Source organism: Cherax quadricarinatus, chromosome 16 (genome assembly GCF_038502225.1).
Source record: "Cherax quadricarinatus isolate ZL_2023a chromosome 16, ASM3850222v1, whole genome shotgun sequence".
NCBI classification, from domain to species: Eukaryota; Metazoa; Arthropoda; class Malacostraca; order Decapoda; family Parastacidae; genus Cherax; species Cherax quadricarinatus.
The window spans coordinates 24,511,331-24,536,072 of NC_091307.1; the positions used below are offsets into that span (position 1 = coordinate 24,511,331).

Consider the following 24,742-nt stretch of genomic DNA (forward strand, 5'->3'; position numbering starts at 1 on the left):
AGCGCAGATGCAGCATGGAACCCGTGCCATACCCTACCCATCATGCCAGTAAACCGGCAATCCGGGATAGCAACCTCACATCTGCCGAGTTACCTCGGTGGACGAGAGAGGGCGGCTGGAAATCCGCCACAAAGCATACCTCCTTTGGCCACCACCCCCGGAATCCGAAAGGTGGCTTCCAGAGATACACCCGTCGCCTGAGAGACACCCAAAGCCACCCACCGGGATACCGGAGATGGATCGGGACATCCCCAGGCAATCCAGATTCCACGGCAAACTAAGACACCGCCAAGAACCTCAACGGAATGGGATGGACCCCGGTACCCTTTCCCCTACCTAGGAACTAGCGTGCCTGTGGGGCAAAAAAAAAAAAAACCCAAAGGCCAAAAAGGAAGGGCAAAAGGGAGGGGTGGGGAGGAGGAGGAGGAAAGGAAAAAGGGGAGGATGGGATAGGGAACGGGGGATTGGGGAGTAATTAGGTTCAGTCTGAGGAAGGAGACCGACAGGTCTAATTCCTCAGACCAAGAGCCTCTTCACCACGCCAAGGAGCCCCCCTTGAAGAGGACTTTCTTCTTAAAGTGGGAGTGTTAATACTACATGACATCAGTGAATCCCAGGTGTTTGCTGCGCTGTTTGCTCTAACTGGCGCTCATTTAAACTGGTGCTCCCACAAGGTACTGAGTGGCCCCAGATTTTTTTAATACCGCGCGCACAGATTTTTTTAATACCGCGCACACAGATTTTTTTAATACCGCGCACACTGAGTGTTAGGACCCATTCTATGCTGACAAGGCATCTCAGGCCAATCGTGCCAAATTTGAAGGCAGGAAAAATAAAATGTATATATTAATTTTGTCATTCTTTGCCCAATGTTTTCTAACAAATTTATATCCATTTTGTAATATGGAGACCAGAATTGAGCTGCATAATCTAGGCAAGGCCTTACTAATGATATACAAAGCTGTAGTACAACCACTGGACTTCTGTTGCTTACACTTTTTGATACAAGTCCCAGGTTATTCCATCCCATTAATAAAGGTTGCCCATCCCCCAGTGATACATTATCTTTCCACAATGACAAATTGTACACAAATAACCTGCACATAAAAAGAGAGAAGCTTATGATGTTTCGGTCCAATTTGGGCCATTTACAAAGTCACACTAACTGTGACTTTGTAAATGGTCCAAGTCGGACCGAAACGTCGTCGTAAGCTTCTCTCTTTTATGTGCGGGTTATTTATGTATCGTTCCAGTTACAGTATTGTGCCTTTTTTTATTTATGACAAATTGTCTATCACCACTGACAGATCATTATCTACTAAAATATTAGCCATCCAAATTGAAAGAGCTTATCCATCCTACATATATACGTCAATTATAATTCATTGACAGAGGTTACTGTCTCCCATTGAGGGATTACCATCCGCACTGAAAAATTTACATGCAACGATAAAGGAGATTCATCTTATTATATACAACCATCAATAAAGGAGATTATCCATTCCTCTTTGAGGGTAATTATGCATTTACTGACAAAAAGTATGCATCGCCTTTGAAGGAGCTTTTACAACCACCCCCAACCAAAAATATAAGAGGTTACATTTATATGCCAACAGGAGAGTTCATGCTTGTTCCCCATAGAGGGAGGCTACCCATCCCTCAATCAAGGGAGTTCATGCCCATTCCCCTATTGAGAGGAAATTATACGTCTTCCATTGAGGGAGGCTGTAACCATCCCCCCCATCGAGGGAGGCCATAACCATCCCCCCCTCGAGGGAGGCCATAACCATCCCCCCCTCGAGGGAGGCCGTAACCATCCCCCCCTCGAGGGAGGCCGTAACCATCCCCCCCTCGAGGGAGGCCGTAACCATCCCCCCCATCGAGGGAGGCCATAACCATCCCCCCATCGAGGGAGGCCGTAACCATCCCCCCATCAAGGGAGGCCGTAACCATCCCCATCAAGGGAGGCCATAACCATCCCCCCCATCGAGGGAGGCCGTAACCATTCCCCCCATCTAGGGAGGCCGTAACAATCCTCCCCATCGAGGGAGGCCGTAACCATCCCCCCATCGAGGGAGGCCACAACCCTCCCCCCATCGAGGGAGGCCGTAACAATCCCCCCATTGAGGGAGGCCGTAACCATCCCCCCATCGAGGGAGGCCGTAACCATCCCCATCAAGGGAGGCCGTAACCATCCCCATCAAGGGAGGCCGTAACCATCCCCCCCATCGAGGGAGGCCGTAACCATCCCCCCCATCGAGGAAGGCCATAACCATCCCCCCCATCGAGGGAGGCCATAACCATTCCCCCCATCGAGGGAGGCCGTAACCATCCTCCCCATTGAGGGAGGCCGTAATCCCTCCCATCGAGGGAGGCCATAACCATCCCCCCATCGAGGGAGGCCGTAACCATCCCCCCCATCGAGGGAGGCCGTAACCATCCCCCCTCAAGGGAGGCCGTAATCCCTCACATCGAGGGAGGCCGTAACCATCCCCCCATCCAGGGAGGCCGTAACCATCCCCCCATCGAGGGAGGCCGTAACCATCCCCCCCATCGAGGGAGGCCATAACCATCCCCCCCATCGAGGGAGGCCGTAACCACCCCCCCTACAAGGGAGGCCGTAACCATCCCCATCAAGGGAGGCCATAACCATCCCCCCCATCAAGGGAGGCCGTAACCATCCCCCCATCGAGGGAGGTCGTAACCATCCCCCCCATCGAGGGAGGCCGTAACCATCCCCCCATCGAGGGAGGCCGTAACCATCCTCCCCATCGAGGGAGGCCGTAACCATCCCCCCATCGAGGGAGGCCATAACCCTCCCCCCATCGAGGGAGGCCGTAACAATCCCCCCATTGAAGGAGGCCGTAACCATCCCCCCATCGAGGGAGGCCGTAACCATCCCCATCAAGGGAGGCCGTAACCATCCCCATCAAGGGAGGCCATAACCATCCCCCCCATCGAGGGAAGCCGTAACCATCCCCCCCATCGAGGGAGGCCGTAACCATCCTCCCCATTGAGGGAGGCTGTAACCATCCCCCCATCGAGGGAGGCCGTAACCATCCCCCCCATCGAGGGAGGCCGTAACCATCCCCTCCATCGAGGGAGGCTGTAACCATCCCCCCATTGAGGGAGGCCGTAACCATCTCCCCATCAAGGGAGGCCGTAACCCTCCCCCCATCGAGGGAGGCCGTAACAATCCCCCCATTGAGGGAGGCCGTAACCATCCCCCCCATCAAGGGAGGCCGTAACCATCCCCATCAAGGGAGGCCATAACCATCCCCCCCCATCGAGGGAGGCCATAACCATCCCCCCTTCGAGGAAGGCCGTAACCATCTCCCCATCAAGGAAGGCCGTAACCATCCCCCCCATCAAGGGAGGCCGTAACCATTCCCCCCATCGAGGGAGGCCATAACCATCCTCCCCATCGAGGGAGGCCGTAATCCCCCCCATTGAGGGAGGCCATAATCCCTCCCATCGAGGCAGGCCGTAACCATCCCCCCCTCGAGGGAGGCCGTAACCATCCCCCCATCTATGGAGGCCGTAACAATCCCCCCCATTGAGGGAGGCCGTAAACATCCCTCCATCGAGGGAGGCCATAACCATCCCCCCTAATCGAGGCCGTAACCATCCCCCCATCGAGGGAGGCCGTAACCATCCCCCCCATCGAGGGAGGCCTTAACCATCCCCCCTAATCGAGGCCGTAACCATCCCCCCATCGAGGGAGGCCGTAACCATCCCCCCCATCAAGGGAGGCCATAACCATCCCCCCTAATCGAGGCCGTAACCATCCCCCCATCGAGGAAGGCCGTAACCATCCCCCCCATCGAGGGAGGCCTTAACCATCCCCCCCCATCGAGGGAGGCCTTAACCATCCCCCCCATCGAGGGAGGCCTTAACCATCCCCCCCATCGAGGGAGGCCGTAACCATCCCCCCATCGAGGGAGGCTATAACTATCCCCCCATCGAGGGAGGCTATAACTATCCCCCCATCGAGGGAGGCTATAACTATCCCCCCCATTGACCAAGTCTATAACTATCCCCCGCATCGAGGGAGGCTATAACTATCCCCCCTATCAGAGAGGTTTCCCATCCCTCAAGGGAGATTATACCTATTACCCATCAAGGAAGGTTGTATCTCATTGAGGGAGGTTAGGTTCATCCTCCTGTTATGGAGTGTATGATCCCCAGCAATGTACTGGCTACATAATCAAACATTTTCCCACTTTATACACATCCCTACCAAAACAAAAGGCAAGCTAGTCTGATCATTTCTCCTCTCTGCTAATCTCCTATTATTATTAACTTGTGTACAGGCTACCCTCACTAGCCAACACACCTTTAAGCTGTGTAATTACCTAATTGAGCTTCTGGGGTGCAAACATCAACTCGAGGTAAGTTTCAACAGACTGTGTATGCATGAATCTATAGCAACTCCAGTTTTATGGATCAAGTTCACAACACTCTTCATGCTCAATGACCCACAGAAATATGTAACCAATACAATTTTCTTAAACCAGATAATTTTAGTAATAAATATTAAACACTTAATATCTACAGTATTACTAAAATTATCTAACAGTATCTACACTATCTAAAACTTTCAGTCCATAATCTCCTTGAACCATTAGTGTATTTACAATGTCATATTTAACATAAATAGATGAAAAGATGTTATTTAACAAAATATTACCCTAATATTATTTAACAAATGTCTTAAAATAATTTTATATAAAATTACTGGAATACTTTTATGCATAATTATGAAATAATCAGTTGCAATTACAATGTAATTCAAATGCATGGATGCTAAGTTTAGAATTATACTACATCTAAAGCGTATAACCATAAACTTTTATAGTCAATATAACTGTAAATGAATCAAACTTTCTAGTCATTCAATTCCAGTTGAGAAATGCCAGCACATCACCTGGTACTATTATGCTAACTTGTCGAGCACATTCCTATTACCTTTCCATTATGTATTGATAGTTCCAGGGATCAGTGCCCTCACAGTGCAGTCTCAGATGAAGCTTCCTAGTTGATGGCCTAGACAAGACAGGATGCTGGTAGTCCAACTGCAACATCACAGTCCGGCAGATCAAGTCATTTGGAGTGTGTCAAGTTTCCTCTTGAAGACAGTAGTGATCTTGTCAAGTATTCTAATATTTAACAGGAGTGTAATTGGGGCACATGTGCTTTTCTGTAATGAACCATTCCTCCCATTCTCCCAAGGAGTTAGTTAAGTGTAATTTGGAATCTGTGCCTGCAGTATGCAGTTTTTTCTTTTAAATGTAGATAAGAAATGGTACACAGGCATTCATCACTTTATGCTATAGATGTTTACCTGACCAATGGTATATAAACTAAACCCAATACATGTAAAACAGGGATGCCTTCCAGGCCTTTGCAAATTCTAGACTAATGCACCACACTAGCACCATGCCTCTAGCAAAACAGTTTAAATGATTAAGAAAGTGGTTCTATTTTTGGGTCACCCTGCCTTGGTGTGAGATGGCCAGCTGTTTCTCACCAGGACATGATGACCTGAAAAAGAAGAAATGCTTTTATAAAGTTTTCTTCTTTCACAGGAGAAGGGGTTACTAGCACCTTCCTCCTGGCATTTTAGTCTCCTCCTATGACAAAATAAATATATAGGTTGTGAATGCAGCAGCGAGGAGGCGGTTGGAGGCAGTGGAGATGTCCTGTCTAAGGGCAATGTGTGGTGTAAATATTATGCAGAAAATTTGGAGTGTGGAAATTAGGAGAAGGTGTGGAGTTAATAAAAGTATTAGTCAGAGGGCTGAAGAGGGGTTGTTGAAGTGGTTTGGTCATTTAGAGAGAATGGATCAAAGTAGAATGACATGGAGAGCATTTAAATCTGTAGGAGAAGAAAGACGGGGTAGGGGTCGTCCTCGAAAAGGTTGGAAGGAAGAGGTAAGGGAGGTTTTGTGGGCGAGGGGCTTGGACTTCCAGCAGGCGTGCATGAGCGTGTTCGATAGGAGTGAATGGAGATGAATGGTATTTGGGACCTGACGATCTGTTGGAGTGTGAGCAGGGTAATATTTAGTGAAGGGATTCAGGGAAACCAGTTATTTTTATATAGCCGGACTTGAGTCCTGGAAATGGGAAGTACAATGCCTGCACTTTAAAGGAGGGGTTTTGGGATATTAGCAGTTTGGAGGGATATGTTGTGTATCTTTATACGTATATGCTGCTAAACTGTTGTGTTCTGAGCACCTCTGCAAAAACAGTGATTATGTGTGAGTGTGGTGAAAGTGTTGAATGATGATGAAAGTATTTTCTTTTTGGGGATTTTCTTTCTTTTTGGGTCACCCTGCCTCGGTGGGAGACGGCCGACTTGTTGAAGAAAAAAAAAAAACATACATACATTGTTCATAGGGAAGTGGAACAGAATTCTTCCTCCGTAAGTCATGCGTGTTGTAAGAGGCGACTAAAATGCCGGGAGCAAGGGGCTAGTAACCCCTTCTCTCGTATAAATTACTAAATTTAAAAGAGAAATTTTCGTTTTTCTTTTTGGGCCACCCTGCCTTGGTGGGATACGGCCGGTGTGTTGAAAGAAGAAGACATACATACATACATGTCATAAGAGGAGACTAAAATGCTGGGAGCAATAAGATAGTAACCCTTTTTCCTGTACAAATTACTAAATGTAAAATGAAGAAAACTTTATGAAAGCATTTCTTCTTCAGGTCATCGTGTCTCTGTGGGAAACAGCCAATGTGTTAAACAATATACAGTGGACCCCCGCTTAACGATCACCTCCCAATGCGACCAATTATGTAAGTGTATTTATGTAAGTGCATTTGTACGTGTATGTTTGGGGGTCTGAAATGGACTAATCTACTTCACAATATTCCTTATGGGAACAAATTCGGTCAGTACTGGCACCTGAACATACTTCTGAAATGAAAAGATATCGTTAACCGGGGGTCCACTGTATATATATTTTTTTAACAAAGGCTATCTCCCACTGAGGCAGGGTGACCCAAAAAAGACACTATCATCATCGTTCACACAATTACTGTCTAGCCAGAGGCATGCAGATATGACAGGTCAGATGTAACTATAAACAGTAAATATCCTAAACCCCTCCTTTAGAGTGCAGGCACTGTACTTCCCACCTCCAGGACTCAAATCTGGCTAACCAGTTTCCCTGAATCTATTCACAATACATTACCCTGCTCACATTCTACCAGCTCATCAAGTCCCAAAAACCATTCTTCTCTACTCACTCCTATCAAACACACTCACACATGCCTGCTGAATGTCCACACCCCTTTCACACAACTTCCCTTACACCCTCCCTCCATCCTTTCCTAGGATGATCCCTATCAACACTGGCCGTCTACCACTGAGGCAGGGTGACCCAAAACATACCACTTTCACTATCCATCATTCACATTATCACTCTTTCCAGAGGTACATATACATATATAAGATGTAAGACAAGCCACAGGAGGTGGAAATCTTGAGCTTTTCATCCCCCGTAGCTTATCTTGCATTGTTAAGATCACCTGTATGCGATTGTTTGCACACACACACACACACACATATACATGTACAACCTCTCCTCACTTAATGGAGTTCTGTTCCAAAGACCACATCAGCAAACAAATGCGTCGCTAAGTGAGAAGCATACAACAATGGTAGTGGGTTTCTGTCAACTATATTTGATACTGTTTTAATGTCACCTTTGCACCATTTATAACATTTCTGGTATACTTTTAAATGTTTATCCAGTAGTGTACTGTATACTGTAATAAACAGAATAGTGGAAATCAGCTCTAATATACATTATTTAGGTATGCATACTAGTCAGAGCCTGTTGTAAGTCCGAGTCATTGGTAAACGAGTACATGTATGTCGCTAAGTAAGGAGAGGCAGTATATGCAAAACAATCGCAGACAGGCAATCTTAACAATGCAAGACAAGCTATGGGGTTGGAAATCTTAGCTCAAGTACTTACACACTTCTCAGTGCATCACGAGCTGTGCAATGTTGCAAAAGCAGTAATAGGAAAACTGAAGGTAAGTTTTCTCAGAGAATGGCAGTGTGATTTGCACCCACCAGTATCTAGCAAGGGTGTGCACCACTCAGCTGGCAAGGGCGTGCACCGCTCAGCTGGCAAGGGCGCGCACCGCTGAGCTGGCAAGAGCACGCACCGCTCAGCTGGCAAGGGCACGCACCGCTCAGCTGGCAAGGGTGCGCACCGCTCAGCTGGCAAGGGTGCACACCGCTCAGCTGGCAAGGGCACACACCGCTCAGCTGGCAAGGGCGCACACTGCTCAGCTGGCAAGGGCGTGCACCACTCAGATGGCAAGGGAGTGCACCGTTCAGCTGGCAAGGGCACGCACCACTCAGCTGGTATGGGCGCGCACCGCTCAGCTGGCAAGGGCGCGCACCGCTCAGCTGGCAAGGGCGCGCACTGCTCAGCTGGCAAGGGTGCGCAGCACTCAGCTGGCAGCCGAGCAAGGCAGCTCATCATTCAAGTGGCGGGCAGGCAAGGCAGCGCATCGTTCAAGTGGCAGCCAGGCAAGGCTACGCATCGTTCAAGTGGCGGCGAGGCAAGACTGCGCATCGTTGAACTGGCAGCCAGCCAAGGCTGCGCATCGTTCAAATGGCAGCCAGCCAAGACTGCACATCATTCAACTGCAGCCATGCAAGGCTATACATCGTTCAAATGGCAGCCAGGAGAGGTTGTGCATCGTTCAACTGGTAGCCAAGCAAGGCTGCGCATCGTTCAACTGGAGGCCAGCCAAGGCTGTGCACCATTCAACTGGCGGCCAAGCAAGGCTGCGCATCGTTTAACTGGCAGCCAGTCAAGGCTGCACATCGTTCAACTGGCGGCCAGGCAAGGCTGTGCATCATACAACTGGCAGCCAGGCAAGGCTACGAATCGTACAACTGGCAGCAAGGCAAGGCTGTGCATCGTTCAACTGGCAGATAGGCAAGGCTGCACATCATTCAACTGGCATCCAGGCAAGGCTGTGCATTGTTCAACTGGCAGCCAGGCAAGGCTACGCATCATTCAGCTGGCGGCCAGGCAAGCCTGCGCATCGTTCAACTGCAACCCGGTAATGCTGCATATCGTTCAACTGGCAGCCAGGCAAGGCTGCACATCATTCAACTGGCAGCCAGGCAAGGCTGCACATCATTCAACTGGCAGCCAGGCAAGGCTGTGCATCATTCAACTGGCAGCCAGGCAAGGCTACACATCGTTCAGCTGGCGGCCAGGCAAGGCTGCGCATCGTACAACTGGCAGCCAGGCAAGGCTGAGCATCGGTCAACTGGCAGCCAGGCAAGGCTGCTCATCGTTCAACTGGCAGCCAGGCAAGGCTGTGCATCATTCAACTGGCAGCCAGGCAAGGCTACACATCGTTCAGCTGGCAGCCAGGCAAGGCTGAGCATCGGTCAACTGGCAGCCAGGCAAGGCTGAGCATCGTTCAAGTGGCGGCCAGGAAAGGCTGCACATTGTTCAAATGGCGGCCAGGCAAGGCCGCGCATCGTTCAAGTGGCGACCAGGCAAGGCCACGCATCGTTCAAGTGGCGGCCAGGCAAGGCTGCACATTGTCCAAGTGGCAGCAGGCAAGGCTGCACATTGTTCAAGTGGCGGCCAGGCAAGGTCGCACATAGTTCAAGTGGCGGCCAGGCAAGGCTGCGCATCGTTCAAGTGGCGGCCAGGCAAGGCCGCACATCGTTCAACTGGCGGCCAGGCAAGGCTGCGCATTGTTCAAGTGGTGGCCAGGCAAGGCCGCACATCGTTCAACTGGCAGCCAGGAAAGGCTGCACATCATTCAACTGGCAGCCAGGCAAGGCTGTGCATCATTCAACTGGCAGCCAGGCAAGGCTACACATCGTTCAGCTGGCGGCCAGGCAAGGCTGCGCATCGTTCAACTGGCAGCCAGGCAAGGCTGAGCATCGGTCAACTGGAAGCCAGGCAAGGCTGAGCATCGTTCAAGTGGCGGCCAGGAAAGGCTGCACATTGTTCAAATGGCAGCCAGGCAAGGCCGCGCATCGTTCAAGTGGCGGCCAGGCAAGGCCGCGCATCGTTCAAGTGGCAGCAGGCAAGGCTGCACATTGTTCAAGTGGCGGCCAGGCAAGGCTGCGCATTGTTCAAGTGGCGGCCAGGCAAGGTCGCACATAGTTCAAGTGGCGGCCAGGCAAGGCTGCGCATCGTTCAAGTGGCGGCCAGGCAAGGCTGCACATCGTTCAACTGGCGGCAAGGCAAGGCTGCGCATCATTCAAGTGGCGGCCAGGCAAGGCCGCACATCGTTCAACTGGCAGCCAGGCAAGGCTGCACATCATTCAACTGGCAGCCAGGCAAGGCTGTGCATCGTTCAAGTGGCGGCCAGGCAAGGCCGCACATTGTTCAACTGGCAGCCAGGCAAGGCTGCACATCATTCAACTGGCAGCCAGGCAAGGCTGTGCATCATTCAACTGGCAGCCAGGCAAGGCTACACATCGTTCAGCTGGCGGCCAGGCAAGGCTGCGCATCGTTCAACTGGCAGCCAGGCAAGGCTGAGCATCGGTCAACTGGCAGCCAGGCAAGGCTGCGCATCGTTCAACTGGCGGCCAGGCAAGGCTGCGCATCATTCAACTGACGGCCAAGCAAGGCTGCGCATCATTCAACTGGCAGGCAGGCAAGGCTGCGCATCATACAACTGGCAGCCAGGCAAGGATGTGCATCCTTCAACTGGCAGCCAAGCAAGGCTGTGCATCGTTTCAACTGGCGGCCAGGCAAGGCTGCGCATCGTTCAACTGGCAGCCCAGCAAGGCTGCGCATCGTTCAACTGGCAGCCAGGCAAGGCTGAGCATCGGTCAACTGGCAGCCAGGCAAGGCTGTGCATCGGACAACTGGCAGCCAGGCAAGGCTGTGCATCGTACAACTGGCAGCCAGGCAAGGCTGTGCATCGTACAACTGGCAGCCAGGCAAGGCTGTGCATCATACAACTGGCAGCAAGCTGTGCATCGTACAACTGGCAGCCAGGTAAGGCTGCACATCGTTCAAATGGCAGCCAGGAGAGGCTGTGCACTGTTCAAGTGGCAGCCAGGCAAGGCTGCGCATTGTTCAACTGCAACCCGGTATTGCTGCAGATCATTCAACTGGCAGCCAGGCAAGGCTGCGCATCATTCAACTGGCAGCCAAGCAAGGCTGCGCATTGTTCAACTGGCGGCCAGGCAAGGCTGCACATCTTTCAACTGACGGCCAGGCAAGGCTGCGCATCATTCAACTGGCGACCAGGCAAGGCTGTGCATTGTTCAAGTGGCGGCCATTCAAGGCTGCGCATCATTCAACTGGTGGCCGGGCAAGGCTGCACATCGTTCAACTGGCAGCTAGGCAAGGCTGTGCATCGTTCAACTGGCAGCCAGGCAAGGCTGCGCATCGTTCAACTGGCAGCCAGGCAAGGCTGCGCATCGTTCAACTGGCAGCCAGGCAAGGCTGTGCATCCTTCAACTGGCAGCCAGGCAAGGCTGCGCATCATTCCACTGGCAGCCAGGCAAGGCTGAGCATCGTTCAACTGGCAGCCAGGCAAGGCTGTGCATCGTTCAACTGGCAGCCAGGCAAGGCTGCACATCGTTCAACTGGCAGCCTGTCTAGGCAATGCTGTGCATCATTCAACTGGCAGCCAATCAAGGCTGTGCATCGTTCAACTGGCAGCCAGGCAAGGCTGCACATCGTTCAACTGGCAGCCTGCCTAAGCAATGCTGTGCATCGTTCAACTGGCAGCCAGGCAAGGCTGCACATCGTTCAACTGGCAGCCAGGAAAGGCTGCACATTGTTCAAATGGCGGCCAGGCAAGGCCTCGCATCGTTCGAGTGGCGGCCAGGCAAGGCCGCACATCGTTCAAGTGGCAGCCAGGCAAGGCCGCGCATCGTTCAAGTGGCGTCCAGGCAAGGCTGCGCTTCGTTCAAGTGGCGGCCAGGCAAGGCTGCGCATCGTTCAAATGGCGGCCAGGCAAGGCTGCGCTTCGTTCAAGTGGTGGCCAGGCAAGGCTGCGCATCATCCAAGTGGCGGCCAGGCAAGGCTGTGCATCGTTCAACTGCAACCCGGTAATGCTGCATATTGTTCAACTGGCAGCCAGGCAAGGCTGTGCATCATACAACTGGCAGCCAGGCAAGGCTGCGCATCGTTCAACTGGCAGCCAGGCAAGGCTGTGCATTGTTCAAGTGGTGGCCAGGCAAGGCTGCGCATCGTTCAACTGGTGGCCGGGCAAGGCTGCACATCGTTCAACTGGCAGCTAGGCAAGGCTGTGCATCGTTCAACTGGCAGCCAGGCAAGGCTGCGCATCGTTCAACTGGCAGCCAGGCAAGGCTGCGCATCGTTCAACTGGCAGCCAGGCAAGGCTGCGCATCCTTCAACTGGCAGCCAGGCAAGGCTGCGCATCATTCCACTGGCAGCCAGGCAAGGCTGAGCATCTTTCAACTGGCAGCCAGGCAAGGCTGTGCATCGTTCAACTGGCAGCCAGGCAAGGCTGCACATCGTTCAACTGGCAGCCTGTCTAGGCAATGCTGTGCATCATTCAACTGGCCGCCAATCAAGGCTGCGCATCGTTCAACTGGCAGCCAGGCAAGGCTGCACATCGTTCAACTGGCAGCCTGCCTAAGCAATGCTGTGCATCGTTCAACTGGCAGCCAGGCAAGGCTGCACATCGTTCAACTGGCAGCCAGGAAAGTCTGCACATTGTTCAAATGGCGGCCAGGCAAGGCCTCGCATCGTTCGAGTGGCGGCCAGGCAAGGCCGCACATCGTTCAAGTGGCAGCCAGGCAAGGCCGCGCATCGTTCAAGTGGCGTCCAGGCAAGGCTGCGCTTCGTTCAAGTGGCGGCCAGGCAAGGCTGCGCATCGTTCAAATGGCGGCCAGGCAAGGCTGCGCATCATCCAAGTGGCGGCCAGGCAAGGCTGTGCATCGTTCAACTGCAACCCGGTAATGCTGCATATTGTTCAACTGGCAGCCAGGCAAGGCTGCGCATCATACAACTGGCAGCCAGGCAAGGCTGCGCATCGTTCAACTGGCAGCCAGGCAAGGCTGCTCATCATTCAACTGCAGCCATGCAAGGCCGCACATCGTTCAAATGGCAGCCAGGAGAGGCTGCGCATTGTTCAACTGGCAGCCAAGCAAGGCTGCGCATCGTTCAACTGGCAGCCAGGCAAGTCTGCGCATCATTCAACTGGCAGCCAGGCAAGTCTGTGCATCATTCAACTGGCAGCCAGGCAAGTCTGCGCATCGTTCAACTGGCAGCCAGGCAAGGCTGCACATCATTCAACTGGCAGCCAGGCAAGGCTGCACATAGTTCAACTGGCAGCCTGCCTAGGCAATGCTGTGCATCGTTCAACTGGCAGCCAGGCAAGGCTGTGCATCGTTCAACTGGCAGCCAGGCAAGGCTGCGCATCGTTCAAATGGCAGCCAGGCAAGGCGCATCGTACAACTGGCAGCCAGGCAAGGCTGCGCATCATACAAGTGGCGGCCAGGCAAGGCTGAGCATCGTTCAACTGGCAGCCAGGAAAGGCTGCGCATTGTTCAAGTGGCGGCCAGGCAAGGCTGAGCATCGTTCAAGTGGCGGCTAGGCAAGGCCGCGTATTGTTCAAGTGGCTGCCAGGCAAGTCCGCGCATCGTTCAACTGGCGGCCAGGCAAGGCCACTCATCGTTCAAGTGGCAGCCAGGCAAGGCTGCGCATCGTTCAAATGGCGGCCAGGCAAGGCTGCGCATTGTTCAAGTGGCGGCCAGGCAAGGCTGCGCATCGTTCAACTGGCAGCCAGGAAAGGCTGCACATTGTTCAAATGGCAGCCAGGCAAGGCCGCACATCGTTCAAGTGGCGGCCAGGCAAGGCCGCGCATCGTTCAAGTGGCGGCCAGGCAAGGCCGCTCTTCGTTCAAGTGGCAACCAGGCAAGGCCGCGCATCGTTCAAGTGGCGGCCAGGCAAGGCCGTGTATCGTTCAAGTGGCGGCCAGGCAAGGCTGCACAATGTTCAACTGGTGGCCAGGCAAGGCTGTGCTTCGTTCAAGTGGCGGCCAGGCAAGGCTGCACATCATTCAAGTGGCGGCCAGGCAAGGCTGCGCATCATTCAAGTGGCAGCCAGGCAAGGCTGCGCATCGTTCAAGTGGCGGCCAGGCAAGGCTGCACATCATTCAAGTGGCGGCCAGGCAAGGCTGTGCATCGTTCAAGTGGCAGCCAGGCAAGGCTGCTCATCGTTCAAGTGGCAGCCAGGCAAGGCTGCACATCATTCAAGTGGCGGCCAGGCAAGGCTGCGCATCATTCAAGTGGCGGCCAGGCAAGGCTACACATCATTCAAGTGGAGGCCAGGCAAGGCTGCGCATTGTTCAAGTGGCGGCCAGGCAAGGCTGCGCATCGTTCAAGTGGCGGCCAAGCAAGGCCGCACATCGTTCAAGTGGCGGCCAGGCAAGGCTACGCATCGTTCAACTGCAACCCGGTAATGCTGCATATTGTTCAACTGGCAGCCGGGCAAGGCTGCGCATCTTTCAACTGGCAGCCTGCCTAGGCAATGCTGTGCATCGTTCAACTGGCAGCCAGGCAAGGCTGTGCATCGTTCAACTGGCAGCCTGCCTAGGCAATGCTGTGCATCGTTCAACTGGCAGCCAGGCAAGGCTGTGCATCGTTCAACTGGCAGCCAGGCAAGGCTGCGCATCGTTCAAATGGCAGCCAGGCAAGGTGCATTGTACAACTGGCAGCCAGGCAAGGCTGAGCATCGTTCAAGTGGCGGCCAGGAAAGGCTGCACATTGTTCAAATGGCGGCCAGGCAAGGCCGCACATCGTTCAAGTGGCGGCCAGGCAAGGCCGCGCATCGTTCAAGTGGCGGCCAGGCAAGGCTGCGCATCGTTCAAATGGCGGCAAGGCAAGGCTGCACATTGTCCAAGTGGCAGCAGGCAAGGCTGCGCATTGTTCAAGTGGCGGCCAGGCAAGGCTGCGCATTGTTCAAGTGGCGGCCAGGCAAGGTCGCACATCGTTCAAGTGGCGGCCAGGCAAGGCTGCGCATCGTTCAAGTGGCGGCCAGGCAAGGCCGCACATCGTTCAAGTGGCGGCCAGGCAAGGCCGCACATCGTTCAACTGGCGGCCAGGCAAGGCTGCGCATCGTTCAACTGGCAGCCATGCAAAGCAGCACATCATTCAACTGGTAACCAGGCAAGGCAGCACATCATTCAACTGGCAGCCAGGCAAGCCTGTGCATCGTTCAACTGGGAGCCAGTCAAGGCTGGGCATCACTGAACTGGCAGCCAGGCAAGGCTACACATTGTTCAACTGGCAGCCAGGCAAGACTGCGCATCGTTCAACTGGCAGCCAGGCAAGGCTGCGCATCGTTCCCACTTGCAGCCAGGCAAGGCTGTGCATCGTTCAACTAGCAGCCAGGTGAGGCTGTGCATCGTTCAACTGCAGCCATGCAAGGCTGTGCATTGTTCAACTGGAAGCCAGGCAAGGCTGTGCATTGTTCAACTGTCATTCAGGCAAGGCTGTGCATCGTTCAACTGGCGGCCAGACAAGGCTTTGCATTGTTCAACTGTCAGCCAGGCAAGGCTGCACATCGTTCAACTGGCAGCCTGCCAAGGCAATGCATCATTCAACTGGCACCCAGGCAAGGCTGTGCATCATTCAACTGCAACCCGGCAAAGTTACATATTATTCAACTGGCAGCCAAGCAAGACTGCGCATTGTTTAATTGGCAGCCAGGCAAGGTTATGCTACCATTCAATTGGCAGCAAGGGAAGGCTGTGCATCGTTCAACTGCAGCCATGCAATGCTGCGCATCGTTCAACTGACAGCCTGCCAAGGCAATGCATCATTCAACTGGCACCCAGGCAAGGCTGTGCATCATTCAACTGCAACCCGGCAAAGTTACATATTATTCAACTGGCAGCCAGACAAGACTGCGCATTGTTTAACTGGCAGCCAGGCAAGGTTATGCTACCATTCAATTGGCAGCCAGGCAAGGCTATGCATCATTCAACAAGTAGCCAGCAAGGCTACGCATCATTGAACCAGTAACCAGCAAGGCTACATATCCTTCAAGCACTAGCCGTCAACACTACACATCATTCAATGAATAACTAGTGAGGCTATGTATAGCTCGACACTTATCCAGTATGGTAATGCCTTACTGAACTACTGAAAGTGACTTCTATGTTATACAACAAATAGTCAATATAGCTGTACATCATTTAAAAGAATAGTCAATAAGGCAATGTATTATTCAGACTAGCTAATAAAGCCATGACAAATGTAACAAGTAGTCTACAAAACTACATATTCTATCTTTCAATAGTACCCAGTAAAGCTGCGAGGCTTTCACTGAGTATCTAATAACATTACATTAATAAGGGGATTGAAATCTGAAGGGGCCATATGGCACTTGGGAAACTGGAGGCAGATTTGATCTAAGGAAATGGAGGGCAGTTCCAATTTCCTGGATCAAGAGCCTCTCACCAGCATTAAGGCTTTACTGAATCTTTGAAGCATTCTGTCCAATACTGTGTGTTTGTATTTTACTTAATGATGCTGTATAAAAACCATTCTGAAGAACATCATCTAAAATCAAACTGAAATTCCTCTCCTTAACAAAATTTAAGGAAACTCCTTTTGGAACTTCATTCAACTTCATCAGTACTTTAATCTGAATTTCCAAATATCTGCAACTTAATATATTGCAACTTCTATATCAATTAAAGCTCCTTGATTTTTCTGTATCTGTATTCTATAATAGCTTATCACATCGATTCATAGGATCCCCGAAATTATGAACTAAGTGTACATACAACAATTTGTATGAACAATGTACATTATGAACTTCTCTAAGCCACAATTCATTACACGTATAATACTAAGAGGTTGTAGAGGAAGACATGTGCAACACCTGGAGTTTATCAAATAAGGAGGCATGAGGATGGAGCCTTTAGTACTGGAACCAGTGGAAGTAATGGAGAGATGCGGCGGTTCAAGACATGATTAAGTGGGACCCACTGGTGGAAGTCTGTCCTCATGCCTTCGTAATAAACTGAGAAATTGGGCTATGCAGGTTAAACGTCTCTCACAGATACCCAGGTGTTTGCACGTGTCACACTCTTTAACTTTACAATACAGCACAGGAGGGCCCTGCTTTACAGTGCTTCGCTTTACGAAGTTTCACTAATGCAGCAGTTTTCAATTATACCCATTCTTCGTTAATTAATACTTTATTTTTTTTTTTATTAACACACTGGCCTATTCCCACCAAGGCAGGGTGGCCCGAAAAAGAAAAAAACTTTCACCATCATTCACTCCATCACTGTCTTGCCAGAAGGGTGCTTTACACTACAGTTTTTAAACTGCAACATTAACACCCCTCCTTCAGAGTGCAGGCACTGTACTTCCCATCTCCAGGACTCAAGTCCGGCCTGCCGGTTTCCCTGAACCCCTTCATAAATGTTACTTTGCTCACACTCCAACAGCACGTCAAGTATTAAAAACCATTTGTCTCCATTCACTCCTATCAAACGCGTTCACGCATGCCCGCTGGAAGTCCAAGCCCCTCGCACACAAAACCTCCTTTACCCCCTCCCTCCAACCTTTCCTAGGCCAACCCCTACCCCACCTTCCTTCCACTACAGACTGATACACTCTTGAAGTCATTCTGTTTCGCTCCATTCTCTCTACATGTCCAAACCACCTCAACAACCCTTCCTCAGCCCTCTGGACAACAGTTTTGGCAATCCCGCACCTCCTACAATAAATATATTCACCACTCACTATAAGCCAAGGACAATATTTAAAGGTAAGTAAAATGACATGGAGAGCGTATAAATCTGTAGGGAAAGGAAGGCGGGGTAGGGGTCATCCTCAAAAAGCTTGGAAGGAGGAGGTAAAAGAGGTTTTGTGGGCAAGGGGCTTGGACTTTCAGCAAGCATGTGTGAGCGTGTTAGGAGTGAATGGAGACAAATGGTATTTGGGACCTGATGAGCCATTGGAGTGTGAGCAGTGAAAGGATTCGGGGAAACCAGTTATTTTTATATAGCCAGACTTGAGTATTGGAAATGGGAGGTACAATGCCTGCACTTTAAAGGAGGGGTTTGGGATATTAGCAGTTTGGAGAGACATGTTGTATATCTTTATAAGTATATGCTTCTAAACTGTTCTGTTCTGGGCACCTTTGCAAAAACAGTGATTATGTACGAGTGAGGTGAAAGTGTTGAATGATGATGAAAGTATTTTCTTTTTGGGAATTTTCTTTCATTTTGGGTCACTCTGCCTCGGTGGAAGACGGCCAACTTGTTAAAAAAAAAATTAGTGTGTGTACTGCATTTGCATTTATAGGCCTAGCTCTATTGCTCACTTAATGTATGATAGTGTAAACATGTTTTCAAGCTTTAATATACATTTGAAAGTGAAAAAAATACTATGTTTTACTTTATAGCAGTATCCAAGAACCTAACCTGCTACATAAGCAGGGCCCGCCTGTATAAGCAAACTGCTAGCTGAATTTACATCCAAGGCAAAAAAAATAAAAGAAATATCTTACCTGCCAGCATTTTTCACAGTAAGGCACAAAAGGAGTCTTCTTTAAGCCACAAATAAGACAGTCCCAACGTTCCGGGATCAACTCAAGGTCATTATCAATCGACTGATCATCTGTGTCTGAATCATCTGCCCAGAAGTCTTCCTCCAACTCATCCTGGCTTGACTCGGGTAAAGAAAAAACAACCTCAACGTCCTGTAAAAATAAAAATGGAAGACAATCAAGTTAACAGTGTGCCTTTTTAAGTAATTTAATCAACAAAAATTACTTTTAGCCCTAGGTTTATCAAAATTTTCTACTCTCAGTAAACAAGTACAAAATTGTAAATACCAAACACCTAAAATATAAAAAAAAAAAAAAAAAAAACTGACATTCATTTTTCGTAATACATGTATGCTAAGGAGTGAAACACCACACCACACCTTGCTATCCAGAAGAGGCAAAGAAAACCACTAGCATCTTCACAAGAGTAACAGATGAAGAACCATCCATCACTCAAACTATGTCCATTCTCACCAATGTTTAATTACTTTACCACATACAAAATAAATTGCTGACCAACCTCTATTACAGAATCGTCATCATCAGACTGTTCTTGTTCCTTGTCATCATCTGAAGCTATTTCATATTCTTCATAGGATTCAGCCTCTAACTCTGCCTCAACATCAGTGTCCTCAAACTCAGTATTATGACACAAAGCTGAAAAAAAATCAAATCAACATTCAGTCATCTGCTTCCTTTGACACTATACAATGTTTCTTAAAAATTCTTCTATTAGAGATTATAAGTGCTTGACAACAATGTAAGGCTAATTATCAACAATGTCCAACAGAAAGTAGAATGGCTAAGTGTTTTTCTTTTTCCCTAATTTCTGGATAAAAGAGGCTGAGTGTAAGTTCGAAGAAGAATGATTGATGAAACAGTAACATAGAGGGTAGTAAGGGAGAAAGAGACCAAGTATGAGAGAAGTTTTTTAATGTAAAGATGATAAGAGTATATGGGGACAAAGATCCAATGGCTGAGAATATGGTTTTAAAGAAATTAATATGAGAAAGACACAAGTTTATCTCTCCTAAGTACAGATTATCTCTGTAAAGTTACAGCCACAGTATTGTAACTTTCCATTCTTCCTATAAATCTACTTGCATATTCTGCAAGATTAAATACTCAGAAAATAATTTATTCAGGATATGTAAAAATAAATTAAAGTAAAAACATCAATATAGACAAGAATTAAACCTACCTGTCTCGTATCCTTGCATACTATACACAGACTCTGCATCAGAATTGCTTTCAGGGTTATCACAGAGGGTGAATTTGTAGGGTATAAAACCAGCAGTCTGGCTTGGCCTCCTCCACCCAGGTTGGCTTTCTCTAGAGGGTCCAGGAGCAGAGCTGAAGCCAAGAGAGCCATTCTGGCCATGCTGAAGTTCCCTTGAATGAATCAAGGTTTCTGAACTCTTTAAATGTTCTGAGGTCGTAGCCCTTGTGGGCACTAATACCTCTGTTCTGCCATTAGTTTCACTTAAAACGCTAGTTACAAAATTATTAATAGAAGTAGTACTCTTCCCCTCAGCAGCATATTTATCGGCTGAATGTTCACCTAAACTATTTTGTTTTATCTGTACACAAGTTGCATCTGATGCAACAGGTACTGATGGGCTTCCTTTTGTTTCACTATAAGGAAACTCTGGCAGCACTCTGATGATATTCTTAGAAATCAGCACCCTGTAAAAAATGGGTTATCATTAGCATCAACAGAAATCACGAACAAGACTACACATTAAAACTCTGCTTAGTATTACTGATGAAACATATTGAGAGATAATTTTAAATTTTAGATACTGTACTAAATAATAAAGGTGAAAGCATGAGATTATAGTGAAGGGATTTTTACACTGAGGTGGTGGTATAGCAAATTTCTACCAATTACTATGTGGTCAACCACAAAAACATGCTAACTGTGGGATGTCACAATGATATATTGTACATTACATAGCCACTCATTTTACAGTCTCCCAGGATTAATAAGTATCACAAATGATTCAAGCTCTTCACCAAATTTAGAAATAGGTTTACCAGTCATTTAACTGTTACAAGCAGTAGACAATCAATTAAGATGTGATCTTTTAGGATGTTTGCAATGTGACAGTTGCAAAATTGTGGCATTTTTTCAACCATGACTCCATGAAGTTGATTTCTGATGGTGCAACGTTAAGGAAAACATATAGAGCAGTGCAGGACTGGTCTGGCCTGGCCTGCAGGAGCATACTGTCCATCTCACAGGCATCTAGCCTGTGAGTCAGGCCTTATATTTATATGGGAGGCCTGGAGGTTACCTGGAGGTTATTCCGGGGATCAACGCCCCCGCGGCCCGGTCCATGACCAGGCCTCCCGATGGATCAGGGCCTGATCAACTAGGCTGTTACTGCTGGCCGCACGCAGTCCAACGTACGAGCCACAGCCCGGCTGATCCGGCACTGACTTCAGGTATCTGTCCAGCTCTCTCTTGAAGGCAGCCAGGGGCTTATTGGCAATTCCCCTAATGCTTGATTATGATATATCTCTCCCTCCTGCGTTCCAATAAGTACAAGTCGAGTGCTTCCAAGCGTTCCCAGTAGTTAAGGTGCTTGACAGAACTTATACGTGCAGTAAAGGATCTCTGTACACTCTCTAGATCTGCGATTTCACCTGCTTTGAATGGAGATGTTAATGTACAGCAGTATTCCACCCTAGAGAGAACAAGTGATTTGAAAAGGATCATCATTGGCTTGGCATCTCTCGTTTTGAAAGTTCTCATTATCCATCCTATCATTTTCTTTGCACGTGCGATCGTGGCACTGTTGTGATCCTTGAAAGTGAGATCCTCAGATATTACTACTCCCAGGTCCCTTACATTATTTTTCCGCTCTATTGTATGGCCGGAGTCAGTAGTATACTCTGTTCTAGTTATTATCTCCTCCAGTTTTCCATAACGGGGTAGTTGGAATTTGTCCTCATTGAACATCATATTGTTTACCGTTGCCCACTGGAAAACTTTGTTTGTATCTTCTTGGAGGTTAACCGCGTCCTCAGCAGATGACAGCCTCATGCAGATTATTATTATAATCAAAAAGAAGCGCTAAGCCACAAGGACTATACAGCGCTGCAGGGCAGGAAGGAAGCGAGGGCATCAGGTGGCAAAAGGGAGATGGATGAGCAACAGGTCACGGATAACAGCGGGGCAGTGGATGGTGAAAGGGTAAAGGGCAGCAAGAGACTGAACCAGAAAGGGCTGAGGGGAGTGCGACAAGTATCATCAGAGTTTGTGGAGTAAATCAGTCGTTGTCAAGAAGTCAATGAGAGAGTCAGGATTAAAGGAGGGTCCATCAGCAAGAAGGGAAGGTAAAGAGAGAGTAGGAGAACGAAGACGACGTTGGAGGTAAATTCTGCGTGCTCGTTGATAGAGAGGGCAGTCTAACAGAATGTGGCTAATCGATACTGGAACTTGACACTGCTCACAGAGAGGAACAGGGTGCCTCTCCATGAGATACCCATGAGTAAGACGAGTGTGGCCAATGCGAAGGCGGGAGAGAGTGGTCTCCCAACCTCGGCACTGATGACAAGAAGACGGCCAGTAACCTATGCTCGGTTTAATAGAATGAAGTTTGTTACCGAGCAGAGTTGACCAACGTTGTTGCCAACGGGTGCGAAGGTGGGTAGCTATTGCAGCAAAATAGTCCAGAAATGGAACACCTCGATAGGAAATTGGTAGGTCATATACTGCTGACCGCGCAGCAGTGTCTGCCTGTTCATTGCCCTGTACGTCGACATGACCAGGGACCCAACAAAAAACAATATCTTTATGTTTGGTAGAGATACGGCGTAGCCAAAGTTGGATACGGAGAACTAGGGGATGAGATGTATCAAATTTTCGTATAGCCTGTAGAGCACTAAGGGAGTCTGAGACTACTACAAATGATGACACAGGCATAGATGCGATACGAATAAGTGCTGCAAGAATGGCATACAGTTCAGCAGTAAAAATGCTAGCTGAAGATAGTAAATGCCCTCGTACGACGCTGTCCGGAAACACTGCTGCGAATCCGACGCCGTCTGAAGACTTAGAGCCATCTGTGTACACAGCGGTGGCATGAGAATGAGAGTGGAAGTGATCAAGAAAAAGAGAGCGGGAAGCCACCGTAGGCAGTTGAGCTTTCGAGCAAGGGAGTGAGAAAGAACAGACCCGAACAGCTGGAACTTCCCAGGGGGGTAGGGAAAAGTGAGATGCTACATGAACATATAAAGGTGGTAACTGAAGGGAAGACAAGAGTGAAAGTAGGCGAAGAGAAAAGGGACGGAGCAAACAGGGGCGGCGAACGAATAAAGAATGTCTACTAATATCGGTGACCATTCTATAAATGGAAGGATTGTGTAGATCGTGAGAGCGTACATAGTAACGAAGGCAATGTGCATCACGGCGATCAGACAAGGATGGAACATTTGCTTCTGTATAGAGGCTCTCAACAGGGGAAGAGCGAAAAGCACCAAGGCACAAACGTAAGCCTTGGTGATGGATAGAGTTAAGGCTAGAGAGAGTAGCAGGAGAGGCCGCGGAATAAATCTGGTCACCATAATCGAGTTTCGATAAAACGAGGGCTGAATGTAGGCGAAGCAGAGTTCGACGATCAGCTCCCCAGGAAAGATGAGCAAGGGTTTTAAGAAGGTTTAGCCGGCTGTGACAAGTTGCCTTCAGAGAGGTAATGTGAGGTTTCCAGGTTAACCGACGGTCAAAGAGAAGGCCTAGAAACCTGACTGTATCACGTTCGGGGATACGGGAGCCATAGAGATACAAAGGATGATCGGAGATAACAGAGCGTCTAGTGAAAGTAATTTGGTGAGTTTTGGTACTTGAAAATTTAAACCCATGTGTGGTGGCCCAAGTGGAAACACGGTCGACCGCATGCTGGAGAGAAACTGCAATAAGGTGACAGTCAGCGCCTGCACAAGCAATAGCGAAGTCATCAACATAGAGTGATGACCAAATATTGGGTGGAAGAACAGAGGCCAAATCATTTATAGCAAGGAGAAAAAGTGTTGTGCTTAGAACACATCCCTGAGGGACACCTTCAGCTTGGACGAAGTCCGGGGAAAGAACATTATTGACTCGAACACGGAAATGTCTGTCAGTTAAAAAGTTCTTAAGGAAGGATGGTAGATTGCCTCGGAGGCCTAAGGAATGGGCCTGGGCCAAAATATTATACCTCCAAGTTGTGTCATATGCCTTCTCAAGGTCAAAAAATATGGCAATAACTGGGTGATTATTCGCAAAGGCATTACGAACATACGTATCCAAGCGTAGTAAGGGGTCTATGGTAGAACGACCCTTACGAAAGCCATATTGACTAGCGGAGAGACTGTTGTGAGTCTCTAAATACCACATTAAACGTCGATTTACGAGGCGTTCCATCACTTTGCAAACTGCACTTGTAAGAGCGATGGGGCGATAGTGGGAGGCATCATGTCCTGTAGTACCCGGTTTGCGGAAAGGGAGAACAATGGCAGATTTCCACAGCTGGGGAAGAACTCCTTGTGCCCAAATAAGATTGAAGAGGTGTAAGAGGACTACAAGGGCTGACCGATGTAAATGTTGTAACATACGAATATGAATGTCATCAGGCCCAGCTGCCGATGATCGGCAAGCTGAGAGCGTTGCCTCCAGTTCTTGAAGTGTAAAAGGCACATTATACTGTTCTTCTCCGAGAGAAGAAAAGTCCAAGGGTACTAACTCTCTGGCAGACTTTGAGGAAAGAAACGAGGGGCATAGATGGAGCCCTCGGGAAATACGGACCAGATGTGTGCCAAGTTCAATGGCAACGTCGAGAGGGTTTGCTATATCAACACCAGTGACCCGTAGAACAGGAGCCGGGTCAGGAGAGTATTTACCACTCAATTTCCTCACTTTTTTCCAGACTGCACTCATAGAAGAAGCAGAGGTGATGGTGGAAACATAGTCTCGCCAACAAGTGCGTTTAGCTTCACGGATGACACGGCGAGCGATCGCACGCTTCTGCTTAAAATCAACAAGTCTCTCAGCGGTTCTATTGTACCGGTACCTGCCCCATGCAGCACGTTTCAAACGTACTGCACGAGCACAAGCAGGAGACCACCAAGGCACGCACTTCTGAGAATGCCTGCCTGAGGTTTGGGGTATAGAATGAGAAGCTGCGGTATAAACTGATG

General features: G+C 49.4%; 1 protein-coding gene across 4 annotated transcripts in view; it reads right to left on the reverse strand.

Annotated features, from left to right (window-relative positions):
- LOC128688879 (E3 ubiquitin-protein ligase Mdm2) overlaps positions 1 to 24,742 on the reverse strand; it is a 103,571-nt gene that overhangs the window by 19,205 nt on the left and 59,624 nt on the right. For all 4 annotated transcript variants that reach the window (XM_053776903.2, XM_053776902.2, XM_053776901.2 and 1 more), the window contains 3 exons: positions 19,764 to 20,248; positions 19,083 to 19,219; positions 18,524 to 18,715 (listed from right to left, as the gene is read on the reverse strand). In XM_053776903.2, the coding sequence (XP_053632878.1) occupies positions 18,524 to 18,715; positions 19,083 to 19,219; positions 19,764 to 20,248 (814 nt within the window). The remainder of the gene's footprint in view (positions 1 to 18,523; positions 18,716 to 19,082; positions 19,220 to 19,763; positions 20,249 to 24,742) is intronic.